This window comes from Lissotriton helveticus, chromosome 7 (assembly GCF_964261635.1).
Source record: "Lissotriton helveticus chromosome 7, aLisHel1.1, whole genome shotgun sequence".
Lineage (NCBI taxonomy): Eukaryota > Metazoa > Chordata > Amphibia > Caudata > Salamandridae > Lissotriton > Lissotriton helveticus.
Genome location: NC_136068.1, coordinates 563,686,731 through 563,713,388, shown reverse-complemented (window position 1 = coordinate 563,713,388; position 26,658 = coordinate 563,686,731). Strand labels below are relative to the sequence as shown.

At 44.4% G+C, this 26,658-nt stretch overlaps 1 protein-coding gene across 6 annotated transcripts in view; it reads right to left on the bottom strand.

Annotated features, from left to right (window-relative positions):
- TEP1 (telomerase associated protein 1) overlaps positions 1–26,658 on the bottom strand; it is a 1,162,857-nt gene that overhangs the window by 650,783 nt on the left and 485,416 nt on the right. For all 6 annotated transcript variants that reach the window (XM_078652640.1, XM_078652638.1, XM_078652642.1 and 3 more), the window contains 2 exons: positions 12,050–12,199; positions 11,670–11,846 (listed from right to left, as the gene is read on the bottom strand). In XM_078652640.1, the coding sequence (XP_078508766.1) occupies positions 11,670–11,846; positions 12,050–12,199 (327 nt within the window). The remainder of the gene's footprint in view (positions 1–11,669; positions 11,847–12,049; positions 12,200–26,658) is intronic.

Below are 26,658 nucleotides of genomic sequence, written 5' to 3'. Positions count from 1 at the left end.
TACAACTTAACTGATCGTTAAGGGCAGTAGGGTAAATTTTTTTTCCAATCTCTTTTGGAAGACATAAGAGAAGGGAATGGGGCCATCAAAGTGAGCGGGAGACGGATTGTAAACTTTAATAGAAAATGATCAGACCAATGAATAGGTATTGCTGGAGCACAATGAATATCAGCAAGAGAGGAAAAAATGGGGTCATGGTGTCCTGCTTTATGCGTAGGGCCAGAATTACAGAGGTACATATTCATAGTAGCATGGTCCGAGATGAAATTAATGAACATGGAATTAGACAGATCATCTTGATGTAAGTTTAAGTCCCCAAGTATTGAAAAGTTTTTAGAACTCAAGATTAATGGGGATAAGAGACCTGGCAGAGATGCAGCCCAAGAGGTAGGAGGGCCAGGGGGACGATACACCAATAAACCAGAAAAAGTGAATTTGGGGTTTAGTGTAATTTTATACAAGGCCGCTTCACAATTAGGGAAGTCTACCGACTCTATCCATTCTAACGATGGCATAGTTAGGTGGTAAGGCAAGGTCAACATCGGGGCCATCGCTCTCATTAAGCCACGTTTCAGTGAGGAAGAACGCGTCAGGTAATTCCTTGAGGAGGAGGTCAAAGATATCCCTTTTGTGATTAGGGAGTGAACGACAATTTAAGCTGAGGAACGTAAACCCTTTTGGGGGGGAAACGTTAGAGGATGTAAATGAGCTAATTCCTGACGACACAAGATGATGTAGCTGAGGAGAGGCGAGCGAGCAGCCACAGCCCGAACAGATTTCTATTGCTGAGTTATTGCCTAAAAGCTGAATGCAATCAGGATTAATTGCCGGGCGAAGGGCCAAGAGTGCTTTAGACGAGAAAATAAATCTATTGGAGAGCATTGCCTGTAAAATCGGTTTTAAAAAGGGGGGAGGGGGGAGTAAAGTAGGTAAAGTAGGAGGGGGAATAATGCATTAAAATGGCAGCAAAGCAGGAGGGGAGTGACTGGTTTGTGAAAACAACAAAGGAAGTAAACTGGGAGGGGTTTCTAAAACAGACATTGGCAAAATCAATCAGTCTCAACAACAAGAGAGCTATTTCCTTTGTTAATTGTTTTCAGTCATGCTGCACAGCAGCACGGCGGCTGTGCAGCATGACAAAGTTAGAGAAAAAGCACTGACATGTCATAGCATTTTGTTTTTATAGCTGCCCGTAAGGAGGCTGGGAGTGGGTAAGAAACAACATGGGCAGCAACAGAAGGAGGGAGTGTGAGGAGTGACAAGCAACAAAACAGGTAACAGTGGAAGGAGAGGCGGTGGATAGTGGCTGCAACAGAAGGAAGGAGGGTGTGTAAGTGCAAACATGAGGAGAGAGGGCAAGTGAGTGGTTGGTGGTAAGCAACAGACAACAGAAAGGAGGAGGTGGGTGGCACAGGCAACACGGGCAACAATGGAATGGGGCAAGCAACAGATAAGGGAGCGAGGGACACAGAAAGGGGAGAAGCACACGAAGCAGCACGCTGAAAACGACACTCTGGTAGAGTGCTCCAATAAAAAGAAAAAAGTACTTCCTAAAAAAAAAATGAAGAAGAGGAGTAGAAGGACACTAGTAATGCTTCCATGCACCAGCAGAGGGACAAACACATGAAGATGAAGAAAGCCTACATACAACAGCTGACCAATAAAAAGCAAGCAAAAGAGAATCACAATGATAATCAATGGCGGACTACAAGATCACTGATCGAAAACAAAAGGTCTTGAAAAGACAGCACATGCGCTGCCTAGGCGATACCTAAAAAGGAGTAAAGTGGGAGGGTGAATAATAGGTTTGTAAAAAACACAAAAACATAAGTAATGGGGGAGGGAAAGTCACAGGTTGAAAAATTAAAAAAGAAATTAAAGCAAGCATGGGAGTACAGGGTTTGTAAAAAATGTGAGCAAGGCAGGAGGAAGAATAAGGGATTTGTTTTTATAAAAAAAGGAATAAATTGAAAGCAAAGGATTTGTAAAAACATGAGTAAAGTCAGAGAATGGGAAAGGGGTTGAAAGAAAAAAAAGGGGGGCTAGTGGGTATTAAAAATAAAGGGAAAAAACAGAGGATTAAGAGAGGAACCACCCCCTTAAAATAGCCAAAAGCAGTCTTATGAAAGGAATGTTTCATGAAGAAAGGCTTTCCCCAGATTAATTTTATCAACCCGTTATCGATGAAAAAACATTGTCGACTGGTTTGACTAAAACAATTTGTCAGAACTACTTCAATTCAATTCAAAATTATCTTTATTCGGTTTTCGGTGAAAGCCATAAAACAACATATTTAAAATACATTATCAGTTAAAACAGAATAAAATGTTTTTAAAAGATTGATATACACAGTTCAATATATTGCTCGAGGAACGGTAATTACACACTATTAAGATTAGAGCGGTGATTAATACAAAATATTAAAAAATAGGCAATCGGTTTTGCATGTAGTTCATTTTCCAATAGTTGCAATGCCAGTAGTGCTGGGCGACATCTTCGGAATCCCATGATCTTTAATATTGGAATTATCCAACGACTACGGCGTGCAACAAAAAATTTACAAAACAGTACTGTGTGGATGTTACTTTGGTTAGAAACACAATCACAAGGTCAGGGTGGAAGGCTTGTCGACCAATCATTTTGGGTGGGAAATGAAACCAGCCTGAAAAAACTACCCATTCTAAATCTGGTCAATAAAAATTTCTCAAAATGAGTGAGGTCTGATTTTAAATAGGGCTCTAGACAAAAAGTGGTTTGGATAGACAGTAAGTGTAGTGCAGATTTTTTTCCAACTTCTTTGGCCAATCTAAGGTCTCAAGTGTAACAAACATGAGATTTTAAGATCTTTCATTGAGATTTTAGAGATCGTTATTGGCTCAGTATAGCAACCTGCAGAGCCCAGATCGCTGAAGAAAGATTTTACATATTCCAGCCACCTTATTTTGTAACATTTATCTAGTGACATGCATTCCTTTATGAGGGCTCTGGTTAGATGGCAATGTTCGTTCGTCCAGATGGGACTCCGCCGCATCATTATAGGCTGAATCTTTAGCAGGTCCGAAATATAGTCGATGCCTAGTTCTAGGTGGCACCCGTATGTGTTTGTGCTTCTGGGGACTGAAAGGAGATAGCAAAGAAAGGAATTCTCAACTTTCTGGATTTCATCTACATTTGAATATCCCCACACACCCGCACCATAGCTTGCAACACTAGAGCATTTGGCCTGGAATATTTTTAACATTTCCTCAGGCGATCTCTTCCCGAGTTTTTGGGCAAAGGATGTTAACGCTGCTGTGGCCCTTAAGAAGGATAATTTCCTTGCGTCAATGGCTTTTGACCATGATACTTTACTATCTATCAGAATCCCTAGGTATGGATATGAGGTAGTTGTATCTAAGACAGAGTTATTAATGTAAATGTCCTTTTTTTTCATTATTTTTGTTTGTCCGACTGTCATGGTAAAAGTTTTCTTTATATTTACATTTAAGTTCAAGGAGGACATATACTCACAGTATCTGTCCACCGAGCGCTGTAGTTGGACTGGGGTTCTTGCTAAAATAACAGCGTCGTCGGGGTAAAGCAACGCCGGTATTGGACGACGCTGAATAGTAGGCAAATCATTACTGTCTCTCACCATCTCTTGTTCGAGACTATTAGTGTAAAGGGTAAATAAGAAGGGGGCCAGGACACACCCTTGCCTGACCCCCCCTCTCTATCCTAAATGAATTGGTGAGGGCTCCGTCTATACCATATCTAACCCTTGCTGAGGCGTTGGAATAAAGTTCTCTGAGAAAAGTGACTAGTGCAGGTTCGACTCCCATGTCAATGAGCTTTTCCCACAATTTTGAGTGACTTACGCAGTCAAATGCTGCACTAAGGTCTACATAGACCATGTATAGTTGCCCACCTTTAGCTGACACATATTTCTCTGTTAACAACGTGAGGTTTAAAACCTGATCAACTGTCCCAAGCCCTTCTCTAAAACCGTATTGCACATCTGAAACTATGCTATTTTCTTCTGCCCATGTTTGAAGGCGTTCCAAGAGAATTCGCCCTACTGTCTTGCCTAGTGTATCTAACAAGGATATAGGCCGATAGCACCCTGGATTACTACGATCACCCTTTTTTACAAATCGGTTCCAATATCGACGTTGACCAAGATTCCACTAAACCTGCCTGAGTAGTTGCTTCAAGTACTCTCATCAGGACAGGGGCCCATAGGTCCGGTTGGAACTTAAATGAGTCTACTGGGACCCCATCCGGCCCTGGGGCTTTTCCAGATTTTGATTTTTTAAGAGCCTTTGTAATTTCATCGTATTCAAAGGTTAACTGTATTGGATATGTTGGTGTCCCAATGTTATCAGCCAGGTCTTGAATCGGTACTTCATCTTGTTTAAAGATGGTTGAAAAATGGTTCACCCATGCTTCGGGATCTACAGCTACCTCTAGTTTTGGCAATTCCTGATCTACACAGAGAAACGGGGCTTTAACTGTTTTCCAGAAAGTAAGGGAATCCTTCACGAGACAACTATGATGAAGTTGTTTCCATAAGGAGTCCTTAATTTGGGTTTTTCGCTTCATTTGTGCTAAATTATAAGCCTTCCTCAGGTCTGCAATCTCTTGCTTATTCCTAATATCTTTAGTTAGTGCGTTCTTTAATTTAATTAATGCTTTGGTGCATTCCGCATTAAGCCACCCCCTCCTAGAATTGGACCTATTTGTCTTTTTAGTAATGGATAACTCATCACGTATTACTTTAGAAATGGCCTCATAGCTGGTAAGAATTGTCTCCGGGCTAGAGTTCAGGTATAAACAAGCATTTCATTCAGGAAGTACCTTTTTCACAACGCTGGTCAAGACTTTTTGTTGGTCTACATTAGCCCATTTTAGCGTGAAACCATTTAATTTGTCTAGAGTAAGAGATGTTTGGTCCAAAAGGCTCCAATAAGCCTTATCTGTTGTTGTGGGAAGGAAGGTTATTCGAACACTGTTAGGGAAGTGATCGCTAAAGGTATGTACAGATGTTTCAAAGTTGCAGATTCTTGATGCCATGGAATTAGAAACCAGAATAAAATCAATTATTGTACTTGCTCCCCGACCATTGAAGGTGGTGGAAAAAGGAACTGGGGGACTAACCAACTCGTTTGCAAAACCCAAGTCTTCAGTGACCATAATCTCATTCATTCGGTTTCCTAAAGTGGTATGCACATAGTGTGAAATATTATTGCCAAGCTCATCTTGAATACCACAGGTACCGCGTTCACCGTTTTTACACAAATGGAGGTTAAAATCACCTTCCCAAATGACCATAATAGATTTATCTGAATATTTAGTGTGTACATTTTGGAACAGTCCCATAATACTATTTAAAACACTTGTTCAGGTCACCTGTGCCAGGATTATTATAAAGATTTATCACTAAATAGATGGAACTTTTGCAACCCATAATCATTAGGACTTGGTAGGAGTGCTCTAGCCGCAGAACTTCAATTTTTCCCAAAGAGAGGGTATTTGAAACATAGGTTATTAGACCGCCTTTTGACCTGCCCGAGGTTGACGGAATTGCTCTCGAAAAAAAGGTCTTATATCCCAAGAGGTGGGATGGTGACGAGAGCCAGGTCTCCTGTAAGGCAATTATGTCTGATGACATTACGGTTAACCTCCAGTTTTGGTCAATTATTTTAGTTTGTAACCCTGCGACATTCCAAAACATGACATCCAACGTAGTGTTTGTACTCATTTGATCGGGGTTTACACTAATTAATTGATTCCGATGATCGGGGACTACAATTGAAGTCTGTTTTGTTAGATTCATGATCTTATCCCTATGTCCTGAGCCTGATATGAGTGTTATAGCCTGTTTGTTGGGTTTAGGTGATAAATCCTGAGCAAATGCAGATGGATTATGAGTTTCAATTACTGATATTAATGATATTTTAGGAGAGAGAGTGGCAGCAGGAATGGTAATTTGGTTCCCGCAGGCGAAGTTTGTTTTCGCCTCCTTTTTTGTTAAGGAAGGATATTCCAAACTTCCATCACCAGATACGCCCTTCCAGTTGCTAGGAGTCCTGTTGCTCGTTTCTTGCAAGAGTGGTGGTAGTAATCCCATGAGTGCATCGTGTGTATAGCCTGTTCTTAATCTAATGGGAGTTGTGGCTGGCGTGATATTGAGTCAGTCAACCCCATCCAACCCAACAAGGGGAGCAAATCTATTTGAAATTGGAACGTGAAAGGGTGCCCTTCCCAAGTTGTTATTGTGGTATGGGTTACTAATTCTTGGTTGCCGGAACATGAGCGTTCTAGGATAGAAATAGCTCGAGTCGTGTATCCTTATCCCCTCCTCTCCGGATTCGGGCTCCTGATACCAGTCATTCAAATATGGGATGACCCTTCGGTCTCTAATAATGATGATTATTGCGTCACCATGGACATTTTTGGGCCTTTGGCCTACCCACCCAAGCCTTCTGACATTAATGATTTCCCCATTGATGTTGGGCGGTAGTGGTCTGTTGTTGGCGAGCCAGTAAATCACTTTATTTTTGAGAATGGTATACCCTTCCCTAATCCCTGGCTTCAGCTCAGGGACCCTTGTCAGTATTGCGACGTATGGGGCGGCCTCCGGGGGAAAATCGATGTGTACTTTAGAACCGGTTGAATTTTTTTGATCTACTTTCCCCCCGTTATTGACCCCACTCTTGTTTGTTGTTTTGTGTGGAGGGGTACTGAATTCCTTCACCCCGGGTGTTTCAGGCTGTTCTAAATCAATGTTAGTCTTACGGGGGGGGGGGGTTACAGCTACCTGAGGGATAGCTTTTGTAGTTTCAACTAAAGGTGGCAGTGTAACAGTGTTGTCCCCTTTCCCTGGGTTATTTGTTCCGATAGTCTTACTGGCATCTAATGCCAGACTTTTTAATAAGGTAGTATTCAGAGTGGTTGCTGTCTCTATTGACTCCAACTTCGTGGCCAGGTTCTTAACTCTTTCTATCAGGGGCAATACGAGTGATTTTACAAGAGTCTCTATATTCCCTAACAGATCTTGATGGAGTACTTTAGTCAATGGCTGGACTGGTGGTGTATTCTCGTCTTCTATTTTCCTTGTCGTTGGGGGATTGCGGGTATACTTAGATACTTTTGGCCGCCTACCCTGATGGGTGCCGCCCCACCCTTTTTCTCTTTAGAGAAGGTTTATTGATAGATAGCTGCGAAGTCTGTTGCATATTTTTCTTAGAGTCAGACATCAAGGGATGAAGTAGCAGGGATTCCTCTGGGATGATCTCTAATGAGAGATCTATGCCAGAGTTCCTGCTACTATGGGACGAACTGTTATCCGCCAGTGTAGATAGCTAGTGTTGTGGCATCAAGAAAGATAGAGGGGATACCAATATCACTAGTGGCCACCTTTTTACTCCTGACATTCGTATTGGGTGTTTTAGCTAGTTGTAAGGGCCCCAAGGAGGAACGTCTATTCTGAATCTCAGTAGAGAGATGCCGCTCAGCCAATTCGATCTCCTGGCCGAGCGCCAAAGCTGCTTTTGTTAGATACTGCTCAATCGTGCCCCTGAGCGACCCACCCTCTAAAGACGTCCTACCCCTGTCTTCTTTTACGACCTTTGGGGGCATAATTACAGATGGTGACTTACTAAATACGCTAGATTGCCTGAGTGTCAAAGTCAGGGAATACAATTTAATCAAACAACAAGCAATCGAGTTTGTCACAAACCTATGAAAGGGTTGCAAACATAGGGCAATGTTCTCAGACGAAAAGAAGGTGTCCCAGCCCAGCCTCCTAGGTCTCTGAGGGCCACAGAGGGCCCGCCCTTTGCCCGGGCTTAGCCCGGCGCTGTCCCGCGCGCGTTCCCGCGACGCGGGGGCTGCAAGATCTTTAATGCGCCTCCGGGCGCTCTGGTGACGGCGTCAGGGTGCGCCGCCGCAAAGGATGCCGGGATAGCGAGTCCTCCACTCAGGGGCCGCTAGTGTGGAAAAAGCGGCGGCGGGAGGACTCGCAGAACAAGGCAGCTGGGTGTGGGCCAGGAAGGCAAGACAAGTCTGGTATGGCCGGTGTCCAGTCCCAAGACAGGTGAGGAGAGCCACTTTCTTGAAGTTAGATTTTCATACAAAACACATACGACCTTCACACACATACAAAGTTCTGATAGTGGTAGCACTCAGAATGCAGTACTTTCTATTACTAATTACTTTAGGTGCTATGATAATTGCACTACAATAGTGTATTAATCTTCCACTCCTTAACTTTAAAGTGACTTAAAAACTGCTCTGTAGGATTCAGGCATGTTAACAAGTGCAGTTTGTAACCCTTTGTCCATTATCTGAAATATGTCCAAAATATTTTTCTGAGAGACGATTTATTTACATGGTGGGTGGGTAATTGCTTTCATTTATTTTATTGAAAATGAATAATTACCTTTATGTGCCTACATTAATCAAAGCTTGTATTCATCTTTTTAAAGACAGGGGAAGAAACCCTGATCCTTCCCCAAGCACATGCTCGGCATGTGGGTGTAGCTTTTGCATTTGAGGCTGAGCAGGAGGTACCATATGGTACCTTCAAATGCTCAACATCACAATCTCCGAGTGCTTTACATGAGCATCAGCTACGTTACACAACACCACATTCATTTGCGTTTTTGGCACAGGGGAGATTAAGTAATTTGCCCAGAATCATAGGATATTGAGCCGAAACTCAAACCTGGTCCACAGTTACAAAGTCAGCAGCTTTGGCCATACCACCACATTCTCTCCCCTAAGTGTAACAAATTATCAAGAGGTCACCTGGACAAAAACCTATAAAAATAGCAAATATTTTACAAGCGCTTTGTCACTATTTGGGAATTTAGATAGTATATCCCCATTTTAGTTTTCTAAAGCACTTACCATGATTTCTATGGAAAAATTATTCCCTAATTTTATAATTTCCAAAGGAAATGCTTTACGTTTTACTGTTTTGATTAAAATCAAGATGACTTTAGGTGTGCCACACTTATGTGATAAAAACAGAATGTTAGCAATCCAGTTGTTCATTAGAACAATGTGGGGAGGCAGAGGTCAGGGGCACAGACTCAGACAATTCAGGACAGGGAGGAGGGGAAAGAGGCCGCATCGAGGACTAGGGAAAGGGGGCCGGGGATACGAACCAACCATGCAGGACCGGCAAGAGAGGCTATAACAACACAACAGACCATTGACGCCAGGAAGGAGGTGCAGTGTCAGTACTAACATATATGCCAGCAGACTCGATTCAAGTGAGAAACTCCCAATCTTTTAAGCCTGGATATTTATTTTAGCTGTGAACAGCCTAAATCTCAGCTTTTTCAATGCAAGTCAATGGTGAAAATCAATACCCCAATTAATATTTCAAAATCTCCTTCTTACCAAGTTCAAAATGTTGGCATGAATGGTACAATGGACCATGGAGGGCAGAAGGAATGGGGTAGGGACATGGACTGGGACAATAGAGGGCAGGGGGGGGGGTCTCGGGGTCACCAAACTGATCTTACCAGGCAGGCACCAGCAGTAGCAGCAACAGAATACACTACACAGGGTAAGCGGGAGGGCAATGCAGCACAACGGACCACAGAGTGCAATAGGGTGGGTGGGTATATGGACACAGACAAAAGAGGGCAGGGAGAAGGAGGCAAGGGTAGCAAGCTGACCATACAGAGCTGGCAGGAAGGGTAGTTGCAGCTCTACGGACCATGGAAGTCCAGAGGGAGGGTGTAGGCGCACAACAACGGACTATGGAAGTCTGGAGGGATAGTAAAGAAGCTGCACATTGACAAAGGAGGTTAGGGAGGGAAAACATAGGGCAGGAGCAGCAAGCTGACCATGCAGGGCAAGCAGGATGGGCAGCGGAAGCACAACACAGGGAGGCTATAAAGGCATACACACATAAAATGGAGGGAAGGTGGGAAGGAGTCAAAGAGGTATACTGACCACACAGGGAAGGGGATGGGCAGCACAAAAGAACATGCATGGCAGGAAGGTTAGGGGCATCACAATGGACCACTGTAGCAATAAGGGCAGGCGGATGCACAAAGGGCCATGGAGAGTAGAAGGGAGTGGTTGGGGCTGGACACATACATCAGAGGGCAGGACCTTCACAACATATTATGCAGCATGGGCAGAAGCAACACACAGCATTGAGGGCAGAAGGGAGGGGTAGCAAAATGGACCATGGAGAGCAGTAGGGTGGGTATGAGGGCATGGAGTTGGACAATGGAAGGCAGAGTGGAGGAGCCAGGAACCGGGGAAACAATCTGACCATGCTGGGCAGGTGGGAGCACAGTGGCTGTGCAATTGAACACTCAGAGTAGACAGGAGGGGCAGTGGCAGCTCAATAAAGAATAGTTTACAAAGGTGAGGGAGCAGGGGCATTCGCACAGACATAGAAGTGCAGGAGAAAGCAGGGTTGGGGCAAAAAGCTAAGCATAGACTCAGGCAATGGAGGGCAGGAGGAGAGGGCAGGGACAGCAAGCTAACCACAGAGGGCACATCGGACAATGCAAGGCAGGGGGGAGAGGGCAGGTGCATGGACTCGGATAACAGAGGGCAGGGGGAGGTGGATAGGGGCAGCAAGCTCATCGTGCAGAGCAGGCGAAAGGGCAGTGGCAGAACAGCAGCCACACAGGATTGGAGTGAAGGGGGCAGGGGGATGGAATTGCACCATGAAGGGCAAGAAGGAGGGGGTACAGGGGCAGCACAATGGACAATGCCAGGCCAAGCCAGGCCCTGCGTCCAAACCCTCCATCATGCACAGTGATGAACATCTTACGCTAAGTTAAAAACCCTAGAAAGGTGAATATGCCAATTAACATCTACCATTAGAAACGAACAAAAGCTCTGAAATTCACCAAATATAGTTATCTCAAGTAACTATAACTACTGTCCTAAAGAAGTTATAACTCATGCCCTCGCCATGCTTTTACTCTTGCATATTAAATCACTCGTGACAATCATTGACTACATTTATAACATCTATAATCACATCTGTAAATTCATTATTATTGGCAATGCTGTGCATGGTGGGGGACAAATTATGATTAATTTAGGGCATGTGTAATGGTTACTTGAGAGAACTATACCACTATACCAGCTGAATTTCGTTATAGTTGTGTTAGTTTCAAATGGTATCTTTAGTGACATGTTCACCTTATTATAATGTACATTTAACCTTTGTTTTTTCAGTGAAAAGATGATGTCATGAGTGATGTCATTTGTGGTTTAATTAGCAGTGCATGGAGAGGGCGTGAGTTACAGTTACCAGAGCTAACTACAACTGGTGAATTTCATAGGTTGTGTATGTTTATATTGTTAAGTTGTCACAGATATTCTCACCCATCACCTACATTACACTAACCTACATGTATCATATATATATATATATATATATATATATATATATATATATATATATATATATATATATATATATATATATATATATATATTCCTGCTCCTGTCTCATAATGAATGAAAGGGATGTGAAAAGAAATGCAAAACAGAGCGCATTTATGTTTGTACCAGATGTGTAGTTTTAGACTCTCTTCAATAACCAACCAAACGCATTGGACAAAGCAGCATGGCAGAAGGCCTAATTTGTTGAACATAAGCAGGACAAAAAAAGGAGGACTGACAGTACGGAGCAGACCTACCTGTTGCTGCGGGATTCCTCTTCAGTAATACCCCAGCGCAGGTCAATCTCTTCTATAGAGAGAAAGAACCGGGATGCTCGTGCTCGAAGTTCAGGGAAAACAGAGCGGATAAGGAGGTCACGTTCTCCATGCATGTCCCGAAATGTGGAGGAAATGAACACTCGGATACTTTGCCATCTAGAATTAAAAATTATGGAATTATTCATGAGCTCAATACTAAAAGTGTGTCATTCTTCACCCTAGTGAGCACTTACTAGAGTACATTTCCCCTTATAGTGTCAATGGCCAGCAGCAAGGGAGGTCAGTCTGCTGCTTGCATCATTCCCTGGTTTTGGGGGGATATGCTCCAGAGCAGGGATTCCACTCCCTCCATCACTTACCTGATTCTGGGGGAGGTGGCCAACGGATGAGGAGCCTTCACAACACACTGGTCTCTATTCAATGTTTCTGCTGGTTTTGGAAGATCGAATCTCTCATCAATTTTTCCAATGTGTTCAAGGAGACGAGATGAACCACGTACTGAGATGACTCTAAGAAAAAAGAGACAGTGCTGAAATGAACCTGTGAGAAGAGGAGCATCACTGGGGAAATATGGGACATCTAATAAAGAGAGCCTGAACCCTCACACATGTGCTGGCGCTGTGACTCTGATATAGGCTCTTACATCCACATCTGGTGCTCTTACTCAATTGCTAACTCTACTTTGGAAGCAGGTGCTGAACCACATTAAAGACACAGTGGGATTCCCCATCTCAAGCATAGTGCAGGTCAGCATCTTAGGGATTAGACCCCAAACTCTCAAAGGCACGACACACTCGGATTGACGCCTAATCCTACATATGTTGGGGGCAGCCAAACAGGTCATCACCCTGCACTGGAAGAAGCCCTCAACCCCTCTGGTGTTGTCGTGGCTTACTCACCTGTGGCACATCATGGCTATGGAACTCTTGACTAGCCGCATCACACATACTGGCGCTCACTTCACACACATATGGCAACCACTAATACAGCATATATCCAAAATAGAACACTGCTGCTCCCTCCCCCGCTTGCGTGCATTGCAGCTCTTTGAAGACGCCCTGCTACCATTAGGAGATGCACCCTCACAGTGAAGCATTTGGCTTTCCATGCGACCCTTGGTTTGGCAGCCCTCCCTGACTTCTTACTGATCATATCATCCCTATTCACTGCTACAATGCCCACAACGTCTATTGGCTGTGGCCTTGTCCTAAGCCAAGACACCCCAGGGACCCCACTTCCCATCTCACCCCTTCCTTCCCCTGTTTTTCTTACTTTTCAGTTAACATGTTCTCATGGATACTGGCAGACACATATTTTTGGGGCGAATTACCAGCAGCTACCGGGCCTAACTAACTATAGCAGACAGGGTATCCTAGGACATATCCCAAATGTATATGGGGTGGTGCTAAGGGCCCTTGGGCCTCATTACCTTGCAAGTAGCGCAACTCCAGGATCCACCAGAGCGTCCACTGTCCATACGGTTGATAATTGCTTTTCATGTACTTTGTAAGTTTTCACAGTTTTATGAAAATAATCAAACAGATTTAAACAAAAAGAGAGCCTGAACTAAACTGAAAACACAGAAGGGGGCCTGCTACAACAGAGATGTCAGTGAGAGTAAACTCAGAAAAGAGAGAACACTGCATGGCCATGAAACAAGAAATACATTTATGACAGCATCTAAAGACAATAGACAAGGCGGAATATTGGAAAACACAAACAGACATGAACATGAGATGGACATGAAGAACATAACACCGAAAGGGACCAGAGAAAACAGCTGTCAGGAATATGGAGGAACAGTGAGAACAGACCCTGTACAATAAAAACGGCTATGAGAGGATAACAAAACAAGTAAAGGGAGCCATAGACACAGGATACACTAATGTAACCCATACAACAACAAACCATGTCTGAGAGAACAAAGCCAGCACATACGAAAACCTACTACAACAGTAAGAAAACTGAGGGAAGTGGTAGTGAAACCCAAATCAACGTAGGCAAAACTGAGAAGAAGTTCTGACAACAAAGATAAGGGCGAGGGAAAGCTAGATGAACAAGTTGCTTACCTTCGGTAACGATGTATCTGTAAGAGACATATGTTAGTTATAGATTCCTTACCGCCCCTACCCATCCTCCCCGCTCTGCGAACTGACTTCTAAGGACAGGGATTCCCTTGCAAGGCCCTAGTTTAGCGCACAAGTGGTCAGTGTCTTGCATGGCTCTGTGTTTCTGGCATGAAAAGTCGTGTCAGAACTGATGTCAGTGCGCAGGGGCGGCATCTATATAGACACTGCAACATCATCCCAGGTAACACGACGCTGTCGAAGGACGCAGAGTCGACCGACGCCGCTACCGACGCGCAGGAGTACTGTTGGGAAAATATTCCCCGGATCCAGTCTGACGCCGGGGGGTAATTCGGCCAGCCCAGACCAGCCCAGCCACTGATTCTCACATGCTACCCAGTCTCAGCATGGCCATGGACGTAGGTCCCAGAGATGTGGGACAGTGGGCGGGCCAGTCCACCCTTCCCACCCCTGCAGCAGCCTCCACACCTTCCTAGTCCGACCTTCCAGACCAATAAAAGCCAGTGGGTGTCAGGATTCGCCATCTCCTCCCCCGCTGCCAGACCATCACATCGGACAGGTGGGTTTTGAAAATAGTCCGAAGGGGCTACCCCGTCCCCTTTGAGACTACCCCTTCCTCCATGCCACAATCTTTCGATCATATGTCGGAGAATCATTTGGCACTTCTCCGCCAGGAAGTTTCGTCTCTCTCGGCCAAGGGAGCCATCAAGAGGGTACCTACACCAGAAGTAGGTTGTGGTTGCTATTCCCGCTACTTTCAGGTGCCCAAGAAGGACAAAGTCCTGCGTCCTATTCTAGACCTCAGGGCCCTCAACCGCTTCCTCCGGGAGGAAAAGTTCAAAATGTTGACTCCGGTTTAGGTCATGTCTGGCCTCCAGCCTGGAGACAGGATGGCGGCGTTGGACTTGCAGGACTCCATGAGGCTGCTGGGCCTCATGGCCTTCTGCATCCTGCTAGTGGATCGTGCCAGATGGCATATGCGGGCTATGCAGTGGGACCTGAATTTCCAGTGGGCACAGTATCAGGGCAATCTTTCTGACTACGTTCAGATCTCGGAGGGGGCTGCGTAACACCTGCAGTGGTGGCTAACGGACCAGGATTGGGTCAACAGCAGATCACTCTCCCTTCCCAAACCAGACCTCACAGTGGTGACAGATGCGTCACTCCTGGGATGCGGCAGCCATTTGAGAGAGGCGGAGTACAGAGGTGTCTGGCCTCCGGTGGAGTACGGGCTCCGTATCAACCTACTGGAGCTCAGGGCGATTTGTCTGGCACTGAAGGCATTCCTTTGCTCTCTCAAAGAGAAAGTAGTGCAAATGTTCATAGACAACACTACCGCCATGTGGTACTGCAACAAACAAGGTGGGGTGGGGTTATGGACCCTATTTCCAGAGGCTCTTCGTCTCTGGACATGGCTGGAACATCAGGGCAGGACCTTGGTGGTTCAACACCTGGCAGGTTTCCAGAACGCCAGGTTGGACGGACTCAGCCGCCGGTGCCCGGTGGATCACAAATGGAGTCTTCACTCGGAGGTGGTGCAAGGTCTCTTTCACTCGGAGGTGGTGCAAGGTCTCTTTCAGCAGTGGGGAGAGCCTTGGTTAGATCTGTTAGCCACCGAAAAGAATGCGCAATGTCAACAATTCTGCGCGTTGGAATTTTCAAGGCGCCACTCGCTCAGCAACGCTTTTTGTCGCGAGTGGAACTGCGGCCTCCTGTAAGCCTTCCCGTCTGTACCACTTCTGCCCAGAGTGCTGAAGGAGATTGAGCGCGACTGACCCCAAGTCATTCTCGTGGCTCCGGACTGGGCACAAAGAGTCTGGTACCGAGAGCTCCTCCGCATGGCTATCGATCCTCCGATCAGACTGCCACTTCGGGAGGATCTTCTGTCTCAGCAGCAGGGGAGGGTTCTTCACACGAACCTGTCCAGCCTTCACCTCCTTGCGTGGAGATTGAGTGGCGACAGTTGACAGCTTTTGACCTTCCTCTCTAAGTCTGTAACGTCATCTTGGCAGCCAGGCGTCCCTCCGCCAAGATGTTAGCCTGTGGATGGAATACGTTTGTGTCATGATGCACAGCAAAGGATCCCCTTACTGCCCATCTTTCAGAGATCCTATTGTACATAATTTCTTTGGCCCAGCAGGGTTCTGCCCTTGCATGAACCGGTGGCTGGTCTGGGCATGTTGGGGTGACCCTTCCGTAGCCATGAAAAGGACAAAAAGCAGACTGAAGTGGATGGGGCGTTGCTGTGAGACCCAAGGACCTGGCCGTAGCTCAAGAATCCTTAAAGCGCTCCAGCGCCGAGTCAGCTTTGTCACCAAAAAGGTGAAGGACATAAAAGGCCATGTCCTGTAGGGTTGCATGGACATCCCTGAAAAGCCAGACGTCCTTAACCAGGCTTAGCGCCGAAGGCTACCGACGTGGCAATCATTCTGCCCAGTGAGTAGGTGGTATTCAGTCCACAGCGGATTGTGAATTTGGTTGCATCTCTCCCATCCGCCACTGCTAGGGAGAGAACAGCCCGGGCTCCTCCGGGCACTGAGGCAGCACCTGCACGACCGTATGCCAGATAGTATGGGAGTATCGGCCCAAGAGGCATGCTGCATTCACGGACCGCAATGCCAAGCTGGAGTAAGAGAACTTACGCTTCGCAAGATGATCCAGCCTCTTGGATTCCCTATCAGGGGGAGCAGAAGGAAATGCGCCCTTAGATGAAGAGGCTTGGACCACCAAGCTCTCTGGTGACGGGTGTTGACTGAGGAAAACTGGGTCGCCTGGAGCCGGCTGTGCCGGCCATCGTCCATTCCACAGACGCTCCTGTGCTGGGCTTGGACCAGGTGCCCAGAAGGACGTCACTGAGGGCTTTGTTGAACAGCAAAAGTGGGCTCAGATGAAGCCACCGTTTGTTAAAACATCTCTGTCAGGAGATTAGTCCTGACTGCCACCGAAGGGAGCTGCAAGTCCAGGGCCTCAGCCGCCCTTCTCACCACCATAGCATAGGACGCTCCCTCCTCCGTAGCCACGGTAGGGGCAGAAAGCATGCCGAGGTCAGAAGATGTGTCCAGACCCAGGTCATCTCTCCAGGCCGGCTCTTCTAGCTGGTCTGCTAAAGGGTCAGAAGAACCCTTCCAGTCCTCATCACCACCCTCAGAATGATAGGAACACCTGGGATGAACAAGGGAACAAAGGTACCCTCCAGCATCTGATTCGATGTCGGTCGATGTCGATCCTGCTCCGTGTCCATCTCTGGGATGAGGATGGGGACGGCATCCTCCTGGGGAAAGGCTGGCGCCGGGGGCGTCCGCACCAGGATTGGCATTGGGGAAGGTCGAGTAAGGTCAACCAGCGTAGATCTGGATCCATGGGGGCCCTCCGGGGTCGTGTTTGCGCTCTAGACACCAGAGGCACACTAGGTGCGGATCCGTCAGGGACAACAGTTTGTGACAGGAGTCACAAAGCTTGAAGCCGGTCCAACGATGGGACATCTCTTGCGCACCTGGAGTTGAAGACTCGAAAAAGATGTCGACAAAAGTCGGAAAAGTTTAGTCAAAAAAGGACTATGGGGCACGCTCTCTCCAGATCTGCGCTAGGCTGGCGTGGAAAAAGAAAGAACTAAAGTCAGCACGCCGGGGCAGTGTCTATATAGACACCGCAACGTCATCCCGGCGAACATAACGGATGTGGAGTTGACTGTTGCCTCCTACCCACGTGCAGTGGTACTGCTGAGCAAAAATTCTCCAGAACCAGTCTGACGTCTGAGGGTAATTCTAAGGTAAGGAATCTATAACTAACAGTCTCTTTCAGATATGAGAGAGACCACTGATATCAGCCTGCAATATGAAACTGTGACAGTACTTACAGCACCAAAATTAAGCTGAAAGAACAATGACACTACAAAGAGGAAATAGGAGACATCCTGTATAACCGAGACATTGGTTTTGATAAAGGATAGCCACAGCAACAGGGACAGCATTCAGGGATATTTGAGGCAAAAGAGACAGCAATGAAAGGAACCAATGATAACTAAGACACTTCAAAACTAAGACAATGTGAATAGAGGAGTGAGATTGCTTCAGTGACACCACACAGTAGAGACAGTGATGGGAACAACTAGACCTCACTAGAAAATGCTTATTTAGTAGACATTTTACAGACATCAGTATTTGAGTGTCTAAGGACGGGCAGTGAACTTTGAATATAATCATATTGAAAATCAATCTTCGCAAAAACGTATCTAGCTATACTATTCATGAACAACCCCTTCATTCTTTGCCCTTGGGATGCTTTTCACAGGCATGGACCTATAAGGAATATTGGCTTTTCCTTGAGATACATCTCAAAGTTTCCATTTACAACTCATTTATTCCTTCAGTAGGAGAGTCAGAGGGGGCCAAGATCCAAAAATAGGTGAGGCTTTTTTGGGAGTTTTAGCTTCTATGTTTTTATTATATTTTAGGTACATTACACTGCATGGCATAGTACATAGAAGCATTTATATCACTGTAGCAAAGCCTTTTACGTAAAAAATCTTCATTTGGTGAATAATGAGGGATAGGTAGTTAAAAAATATTTTTTTTAAAGAGCAAGAGAAAATTAGGACAACCAAATGAAAGAATGGCAGATAATGGTAACAACAATGTTGAAGATTGCTGTGCACACCTTTTTTCACATTATACTCCTTTTTGTCATGGTCTTTCTGAGGAAGGACTTTTTATAGTCCAAAATGCATTGGGTAACATAATGACTTGCAACTGAGGATGTTTTACGTTTTTTGGCGTGTCCGGAAAAGGCTTGGATGGGCATATCCGTGGCATGAGAAGTTGTTAAAACATAAGCAGATCACGTGTGAAAAGATCAAAGAGAATAAAATGGAATGAAGTGAAGTCTTGGAGTACATGGATTAGTTATTGTTGATATTGAAAAAGCCATTGGAAAAGAATGTGTGATAATCATGACACCAGCTGTGCGCCTGGATTTGGAGTGCAGCTCCGCTCCACTTCCAAAGTTAGGTAATGGTAACTATTCACCTCTTCTTAAAAATATGCCCCTTTCCAGGGAGGTGCCTTAGTAAACATGGCAGCCCCCGTGTTAAAGAAAAATGAAGAATTCCGAGATGAGAATTTTTTCAGCCTGAACCCAGAGTAGAGTGCCCGTAGTCTAGTTGACACCAAATGAAGATGAAGACCGCTCACCATAGTGAATTCTTAACATAGCTGGCTGCTCCACTGAGAATAGTATTTTGAGATTTACCAGGGATTTCACACAAGTCGCATCTCACTTCTTTGCCACAGTCTCTGGATCAAGATGTAGATAAAGAATTTCCCACCGATCTGTAAAGCTCTTTTTAGGTCCGGCATTTAACGCCAGACCTTTTGACATTACTAAAATTATATGAATAAAGTTATTTATATGGGCTTTCATCCAGTCCTCTTCATGCATAGGTCTGGCATTGCTATCAGCCGAAAAGTTAAGAACCCTTATTTACCATGAATTGTTCTATTGATTGGGTTCAGTACCATGAGGACCTTTTTCAACAGGTCACGTTTCATTACTTAAATCTGGAATGGTGTTCAATGTCAATTGTTCAAGGCAGGTTCTTGGATACCACAGTGAAACAGAATAATTGATAATGTATATCTAAAACATACAGTGATATGTGGGAGAGTGTGGAGGAGATAGTCCTCCGTTTCATTTACTAAACCGCTCTGAAGGAACCGCATTTCAAAACCCCATTAAGCCACTTGCACTATTTTCTAGATCTTAGCATTTTTAACATTTTAATTGGTTTTATTGGTAGTAACGTTTTTTAACTTACGTTAAAGTTGCTCTAGTGCTGCTTTGTGCCACCGTTCCGCCGCAGCTTGCCGTTTGTTGCGGAGGGGTATTGGGCACTCCCCCTACTTCCGGTGGGAAGGGCAGAAGTCAGAGATCACATCCGGCCAGCCATTCAAATCGCATGCTGAGCTGGACGCCCAGGGGCCGCGCGCAGCGGGCGCACCTCTGGCGGGCCAAAGAAAAGCCTGTCTGCGCCCATCCGCAACACGGCCAGGGCCAGAAACGCTGCCTGTTCCGACCCAGGATATCACTACTCTAGAGATGTAATTCTGTCTCTTAACACACAAGTAAGTAAGTGCCATCTTCAAATAGACAAAATGAAGGGCCCAGTAACTTGGTTAGGCTGTAGATATGAGGTCAGATATAACCTAGCACTCCCCCTGACTATGCCCCTAAATCTGACCCTATCACTCCAAGCAACTACAAGGTGGCCTAATTAATGTCAGATCACTAGGCAAAAATGTATTACCTATCTATGATACAATCCTAAGCCTTAAATTGGATTGTCTTTTTATCATGGAAACTAGGCTAAAAGATTGTTCCAACCCTGATATTGTACAAGCCCTCCCCCCAGGATACACTTTATCCAGACAAGACAGCCCTATACAAACGTACTCTACGTTTGCCATCACGGATCTTAAAGGGGCAGAAAGTCTAAGCTTCTTTTTCCAGCTAGACAGCTGAGTGTCATTCGCAGGAGCTCTGATCTATCGGCCTCCAGGGACTAGTCTTAAGTTTCTAGATACCCTGGGAGAAAGTTTGAGTACCCTGGTAGTTAAGTACTCTAATTTTACTATATTGGGAGATTTTAACCTATATTTGTAATCAGCAGATACCCCAAGTGCAAAAAACTTTGGTGAGATTATAGAAACTCAACTCAAACAGCAGATAGCTGGTCCCACACACTGCGCAGGTCATACCCTGGAATTTGTACCAATTCCACCAGTCTTATAGTAAACCTTCCAGTCACTATAACTTGGTCTGACCACAAGTTCATCCCTTTCAGGATCAGTTGCTCCATTACACAACCTGTGAAAGACTCTAGTCAAACCTGCCACACAATGAGGTGAAAATGGAACAAAATGCTAACTAATCCTAACCTGCATGGAATGGCAGAACTAGGCAAACCTACCCTAACAGGGGACACCTCGCTAGATACTCACATTTTCAATGACAGGATGGCCTCACTCGTTAACAGTTTAGAGCCCCCCGCCCTACCAAGTACAATTTTTTCTGATAAAACTTCTGCTCCCTGGTTCACCCCTCAGCTAAAAGAATTACAAGGCCAGTGTAGAAAACTGGAAAGTAAATGGAGGAAAAGCTATAATTCTGAAGAGCTCACCACCTTTAAAGCAGCTCTCAAAAACGATCATCAGCAAACCAAATCATAAAAGAAGGTCAATTACAATAATCTCGTTTGCCAGGCAGTGTCGGATCAGAAAATGATCTTCAGAATTGTAAAATCTTTTACTCACCCTAGAATGCTCGAGCACGAAATTCCACTGTCACAAAGCATATGTGATCAGATCGACGATTACTTTGACAAAAAGTTAAATAAAGACTTAGAAAAAGATTTTAAGGCAATTGACATCTTGCCTGCAGAAAAATCCGACCTAGAAAACAGACCGAGGCTTTACTGTTTCAAGGAGATTAGTCTCGAAGAGTCCAGTCAAGCTATCCTCTCATGTAAATCGGGTTCCCCTCTTGATGCCTGCCCCCCTAAAATTTGACATGCACTCATCAATATTATAAACCCAATTATCAATCAAATAATAAACTCCTCCTTAGACTAGCAACAGTACCTGACAATTGGAAAATTGCCTCAGTCAAGCCCCTTCAAAAAAAGCAATTACCGGACCGACAACCCTTTCAAATTTCAGTAACAGAGAAGCTAGTAAATACACAACTAAATGATTTTCTGCAGGAAGTGAACATTCTACATCCCAGGCAATCTGGTTGTAGGCCTGAACAATCTGGGTCAGCGCTGCTACATACTACGGAAACATTAAAATTTGCCCTACCTAAAGGTAAAAATGCAGTGCTGATTCTGTTGGATCCATCGGCCGCATTCGACACGGTCTCCCACAACATTTTGGTAAACCAGTTAGCTAAAAGTGGCATCTCACACAAGGCCTTGGCCTGGCTAATATCATTCCTGGAAAACAGGAGACTAATTGTAACCCTGAGCCCACCTCTCTTCAATATATATATGGTACCTCTGCTCAACCTGATTGCATCCTTTGACATGGAGTCTATCTCGTATGCTGATGACACTCAGCTAATCCTAACTCTAGATAAAGATTCCACAGTGGCAGAGGAAAATTTACAGCACTGCCTCTCCGCGGTCATTGGCTGAATGAAATCTAACAATCTCAAATCCAATAGCCAAAAAACAGAGATCATGCTGCTTGGGAAATCTAACATCTTCATGCCCAAACAGTGGTGGCCGACTGACACGGCACCTCCTCCTAACACAGTGGATACTATGAGAAATTTAGGAATTAGATTGGATACTACATTGTCCTTCCACCAGCAAGCTCTCTTGGTGGCCGGCACTTGCTTCCATATGATAAAAACCTTCAAAGATATTTTTGATCTACTTCCAGGTACAGCTAGAAAGACAGTCGCAGTTACCTTAATCCTGTCTCGTCTGGATTACTGCCTATACGCAGGAGCCAAGATGGCACTTCTGAAATAACTATAGATAGTCCAAAACGCAGCAGCCCGGGTTGTATTACAACTGCAGAGGGGGTCCTCGGTTTCAGCAGCCCTCAAAACCCTCTATTGGCTGCCCATACACAAAAGGATTCTCTACAAGAGCATAGTAATCACCTTTAGAACTTTCAGGTCAACGGGACCTAAATACCTCAGGACGAGAATTAAACATTATGTCATCCAACGGCTTCTGAGATCATCCTCTGAAAATGTATTCAGAGCTTTATCTGATGCTATTAGCAATCTTTTTTACTTTTACCGACTAGCAGTTCAGCTACATGGCTGTAATGTGTGTGCCATTTAGTTTACTTGGGGTGTCACAACATTTCCACAACCAATCATTTTTCATGTTTACTCTATATGTCATACAGGGGATGCTCTTTGATGCTTCCATACTGATGAGATCATGCTGAGCTTTTAGGTACATTTCAGCATGTGGATTTACATACATCCTAGCCCACACCAAGACTGCTCACAACTCCATTCCATCTCCTATGGAGTTGAACCATAGCTCTAAATCTTAAGGGCTTTGGGGGGGCGGGGTGTCAGGACTCTACAGAAGTAACTAGTGCTCAATTAGCATGCCTATATGTGATGTGATGACTTCTTATGTTAGGGAGCACAGTCTCAAGGCACTCTTGGCAGGTTTTAAGATTAGATTTTTGGGGCCAATCAACATTCAATGCTAGAAACTGGCTGCCTCAAGCTAGGGAGCGGCAGATGGGCCGGCAATGGATCATGGTCACTTTCTATCATACATTCACCTCGTCTTCTGCTGCATACCAAGCTTCCATGTTCATTAAGACTTAATCAATCAGGCTACTTCCGTTACCTATTTTATAGGGGTTCCGGCTGGAGCGCATGACTTTGTTCGTTTAATGCTTGTAGAGCTTTAGTTGCCACCAAAGTTTTTTTTTTTTTAAAGCACTTGCTTCATATTATGTCAATCTCATGTAGATCGAACATTCTTCCCTCCTCCAATAGATCTTTCTCCACTATTCTTTTGTCAGGTCTTGTGCTAAAATCACTGCAGACAGGATGACATGCTAAGCACAGGCTGTGTATATCATCTGGATTTTGCTAAGATTTGGTAAGGCCAGCTCAGATTAGTCATGATAAGATTTAAATCTTTGTGATTTCTGGGGTGGGGTGGGGGTTAGTATTAAAATTAAAACTGTAACACAATTTTTTATAAATTGTCACAAAAATGTAAAATAAAAAAAAATTATTAAAAATTGAAATGTACAAATTACTACAATTCGTAGACACCACTTAAAAAAAACTGGAAAAAATTAAATTACATTCTAAATTACAAATAAATGTAAATATTTAAATTCAAAATGATCCAATTTGTAATTTTTATTAACCCTTTTGATGCTGGGCCTCTCCCCCCCTCGCCCCCCTCACTGTGCGAAGCCTTCTTTTGTCTATTTGGGGTAGTTTGCGCTTAGGCCCCTAAACCTTTTTGACCACATAAGGTATCCACACCAAATTTGCGTCCTTTTCTTCCAACATCATGGTGATTCTAAAGGTACCCAGGGTTTGTGGATTGCCCTGGAGGAGAGCCAGAAATTAACCAAAATACAGCTACATTTAGTTCTGGGGGGGGGGGGGGGGGGGGGATGGGAAAAAAGTGCTGCAAAGGAAAGCGTCTGTTTTTTTCATGCTAATGGTATCAACAAAAGGTTGGTGGGGCTGAAATCACCATTTCCCCAGCTTTTAGGGACTGAGACGTTTGTCAGTAAACCAACATTTTTTACACAGCTTGGGCATTTTACTAGGATATATCCTATTTTTGCTATTTTTTGTGTTTCAACCTTCTTCCAATTAATGGCAGAAATGGTTATGAAAGGAATAATGGATCCTGGAAAGGTATACATTTTAGAAAAGTAGACCAAATTCTGAATTCAGCAAGGGTTCATTTGTGTAGATTCTTCAAGGTTTCTTTATAGAAACTAAAGGTTAAATATAGGAAAATTGAAAATTAATTGAAAAAAAAAACCAGCCATTTGTGCCAACGTTTTCACCTGTAACTTCTTCTAATTGTGACAGCTGTTTGAAAGAAATATACCATTACATCCACTGGACCTTTCTGGTTGTGGGGATATATAGGACTTGTAGGTTCACCAAGAACCCGACGAACCTAGAGCCAATAATTGAGCAGCGTCTTGCAATTTTTTTTATTAAGTACCGGGTATATATCAATTAATTTTGGGAAAATATATACATGGGAAAATCGGTATTAAAGACACCTCCCTTGTGTGGGTAGGCCTAGTCCCCGTGACCGGAAACGCAACATGGACACACTATTTTTACAGTGAAAACTGAACCTTTTTTTTGCAAAGTGCCTAGCTGTAGATTTTGAACCCTAGCTCTGCCAGCACCTAGGGAAACCTAGCAAACCTATAAATTTCTGAAAACTAGACACCCATGGGAATCCAGGATGGGGTGACTTGTCTGACGCTCACCAGGTTCTATTACCCAGAATCCCTTGCAAACCTCAAAATGTGTCATAAAAAACACATTTTCCTCACATTTCTGTGGTGGAAAGTTCTGCAATCTGTGTGGATCCACAAAATTCCATGACTGATGTGGGGGATACTGCCCCATTTCTTTCTTAATTAGTCATCTCTGATCATACAATTGTAGGTACATAAGGTTTGTTATTCCTAAATATTCTGCTTCTTTCTGAGATCTTAATTTAGTTCTTCAAATGTTATAAGGATGTTCACAGGTAGAATAACAGATTGTAAATGCTCTGTCTTTTACAATTTTTCACTGTGTGGTTAACTCCAATAATTGGAGTATAACTTAAATTAGAGATAAGTTAAAATTAAAGTTGCTTGGTTCTGCTATTTGCCCCTGAGCCTACTTAATATTCAAGCACCCAGCAAAGACACAATTAAAAATGTTGCATCAACTGGAGTTGGGTGGGGGTGGGGGGGGGGGAGGGGTGTGCAGTGGGAGAGAGTAATTTGGAGTAAATATCAAAAGAGCTTCCACTTGGCCAATATTCCACACTAAATAGAGCTGGACAAGAGATCTTGTTGGAAAAATGTTCTGCAAGCTATAACTAGATATAAAGAGAAAACAAATAACAATAAAGCTGGTTTGCCCAGTCTTCCTCAGTTCCCTCTTTGCTTTGCCACTACGCCACTTAGGATTCTTTAATGATGTACTGTTGCAGTGTTTTAGCACAATGCCTTCCACATTTGGGAGACATTAGCAGGAGCCAAATTGCCTGTTCACCTTAATTTAGTCCTTTGTTTTTATTTCTCATTTGTTCCTTCTCACTGCATTAGTTACCGGTCCCCTTTTCAGTCAGGGTTTCCTGCAGGCATCAATTAATTATAGCATTCAGTATAGCTTTTTCTCCATACAATTAGGTGACATGGATCATAAATGCCTAGTGCAACCTGGTGTGCTCTGACTCAGTCTGATTCAGGTTGATTAATCCCCCTCCTGCCTTCGAGTCAGTGTGCTATTATACAGTTGATTGCAGTCTGTACAAAACTCTCTGGGGACGTAGTGTAGTGAGGTTTGTTAGAGTGTATGGCAGCCCAGCATGGCCAATATTGACTTAATTCGATCAAATTCTTCCAACCAGCATGCGGCTGTGTGGTGTGGTGTGTGTGTGTGGTGCACTATCAAACATATGGTGCGTGCCTCCTTCACTTTCCTTACTTGTACGATGCTGATGCTGCAGCCGCATGCTTAGATATCAGGGATCAATACTATGTGCTGGTTAAGCAGATTTGTTGACGAATCAGAAAGGGGGAAGAGTGCCTTCAGCGCAGCCTCTCATGGCACACACATGCTGCTCTTTAATGCTCCATTCGGATTCTGTTTAATGTCTTATAGGTCTGTCTCCCTGCCACTCTCTGTAATCTCTATGTCCCCGTCTTACTCTCTCAATTTTGTGCCTCCCATCTCTCTACATATAGGATGTTTCTTTGACTCTCAACTGTGCCTCAGTCTGTCTATTACTTTCTCATCCATATGACTTGCATTTGTGCCTATGAGGTTTCTCTATCTTTTAGCCTCCTCTGTGCCTCACATCGCTCTCTCACACCTGTACCTTTGCAGCCAGTATTCATTGCACGCCCACTTTGTGCCACTTGGTCTCTATCTCACCTTTTTCTTTTTCTCAGTTGGGTGCAGCTTGCTCTTTTGCCTGTGTTGCTTTCTTTTACTTTCTAAGACACTGTTACCTTGTTTTCTATTTAAACTTCTCTCACTTGCTTCCCTTCCCTGTCCTGTCCTATTCCCCCCAACCCGTAGCCCTCCTCCTTCAGATCATTCTACAATACCATCCCTGTCCTGATGTAAGAGTT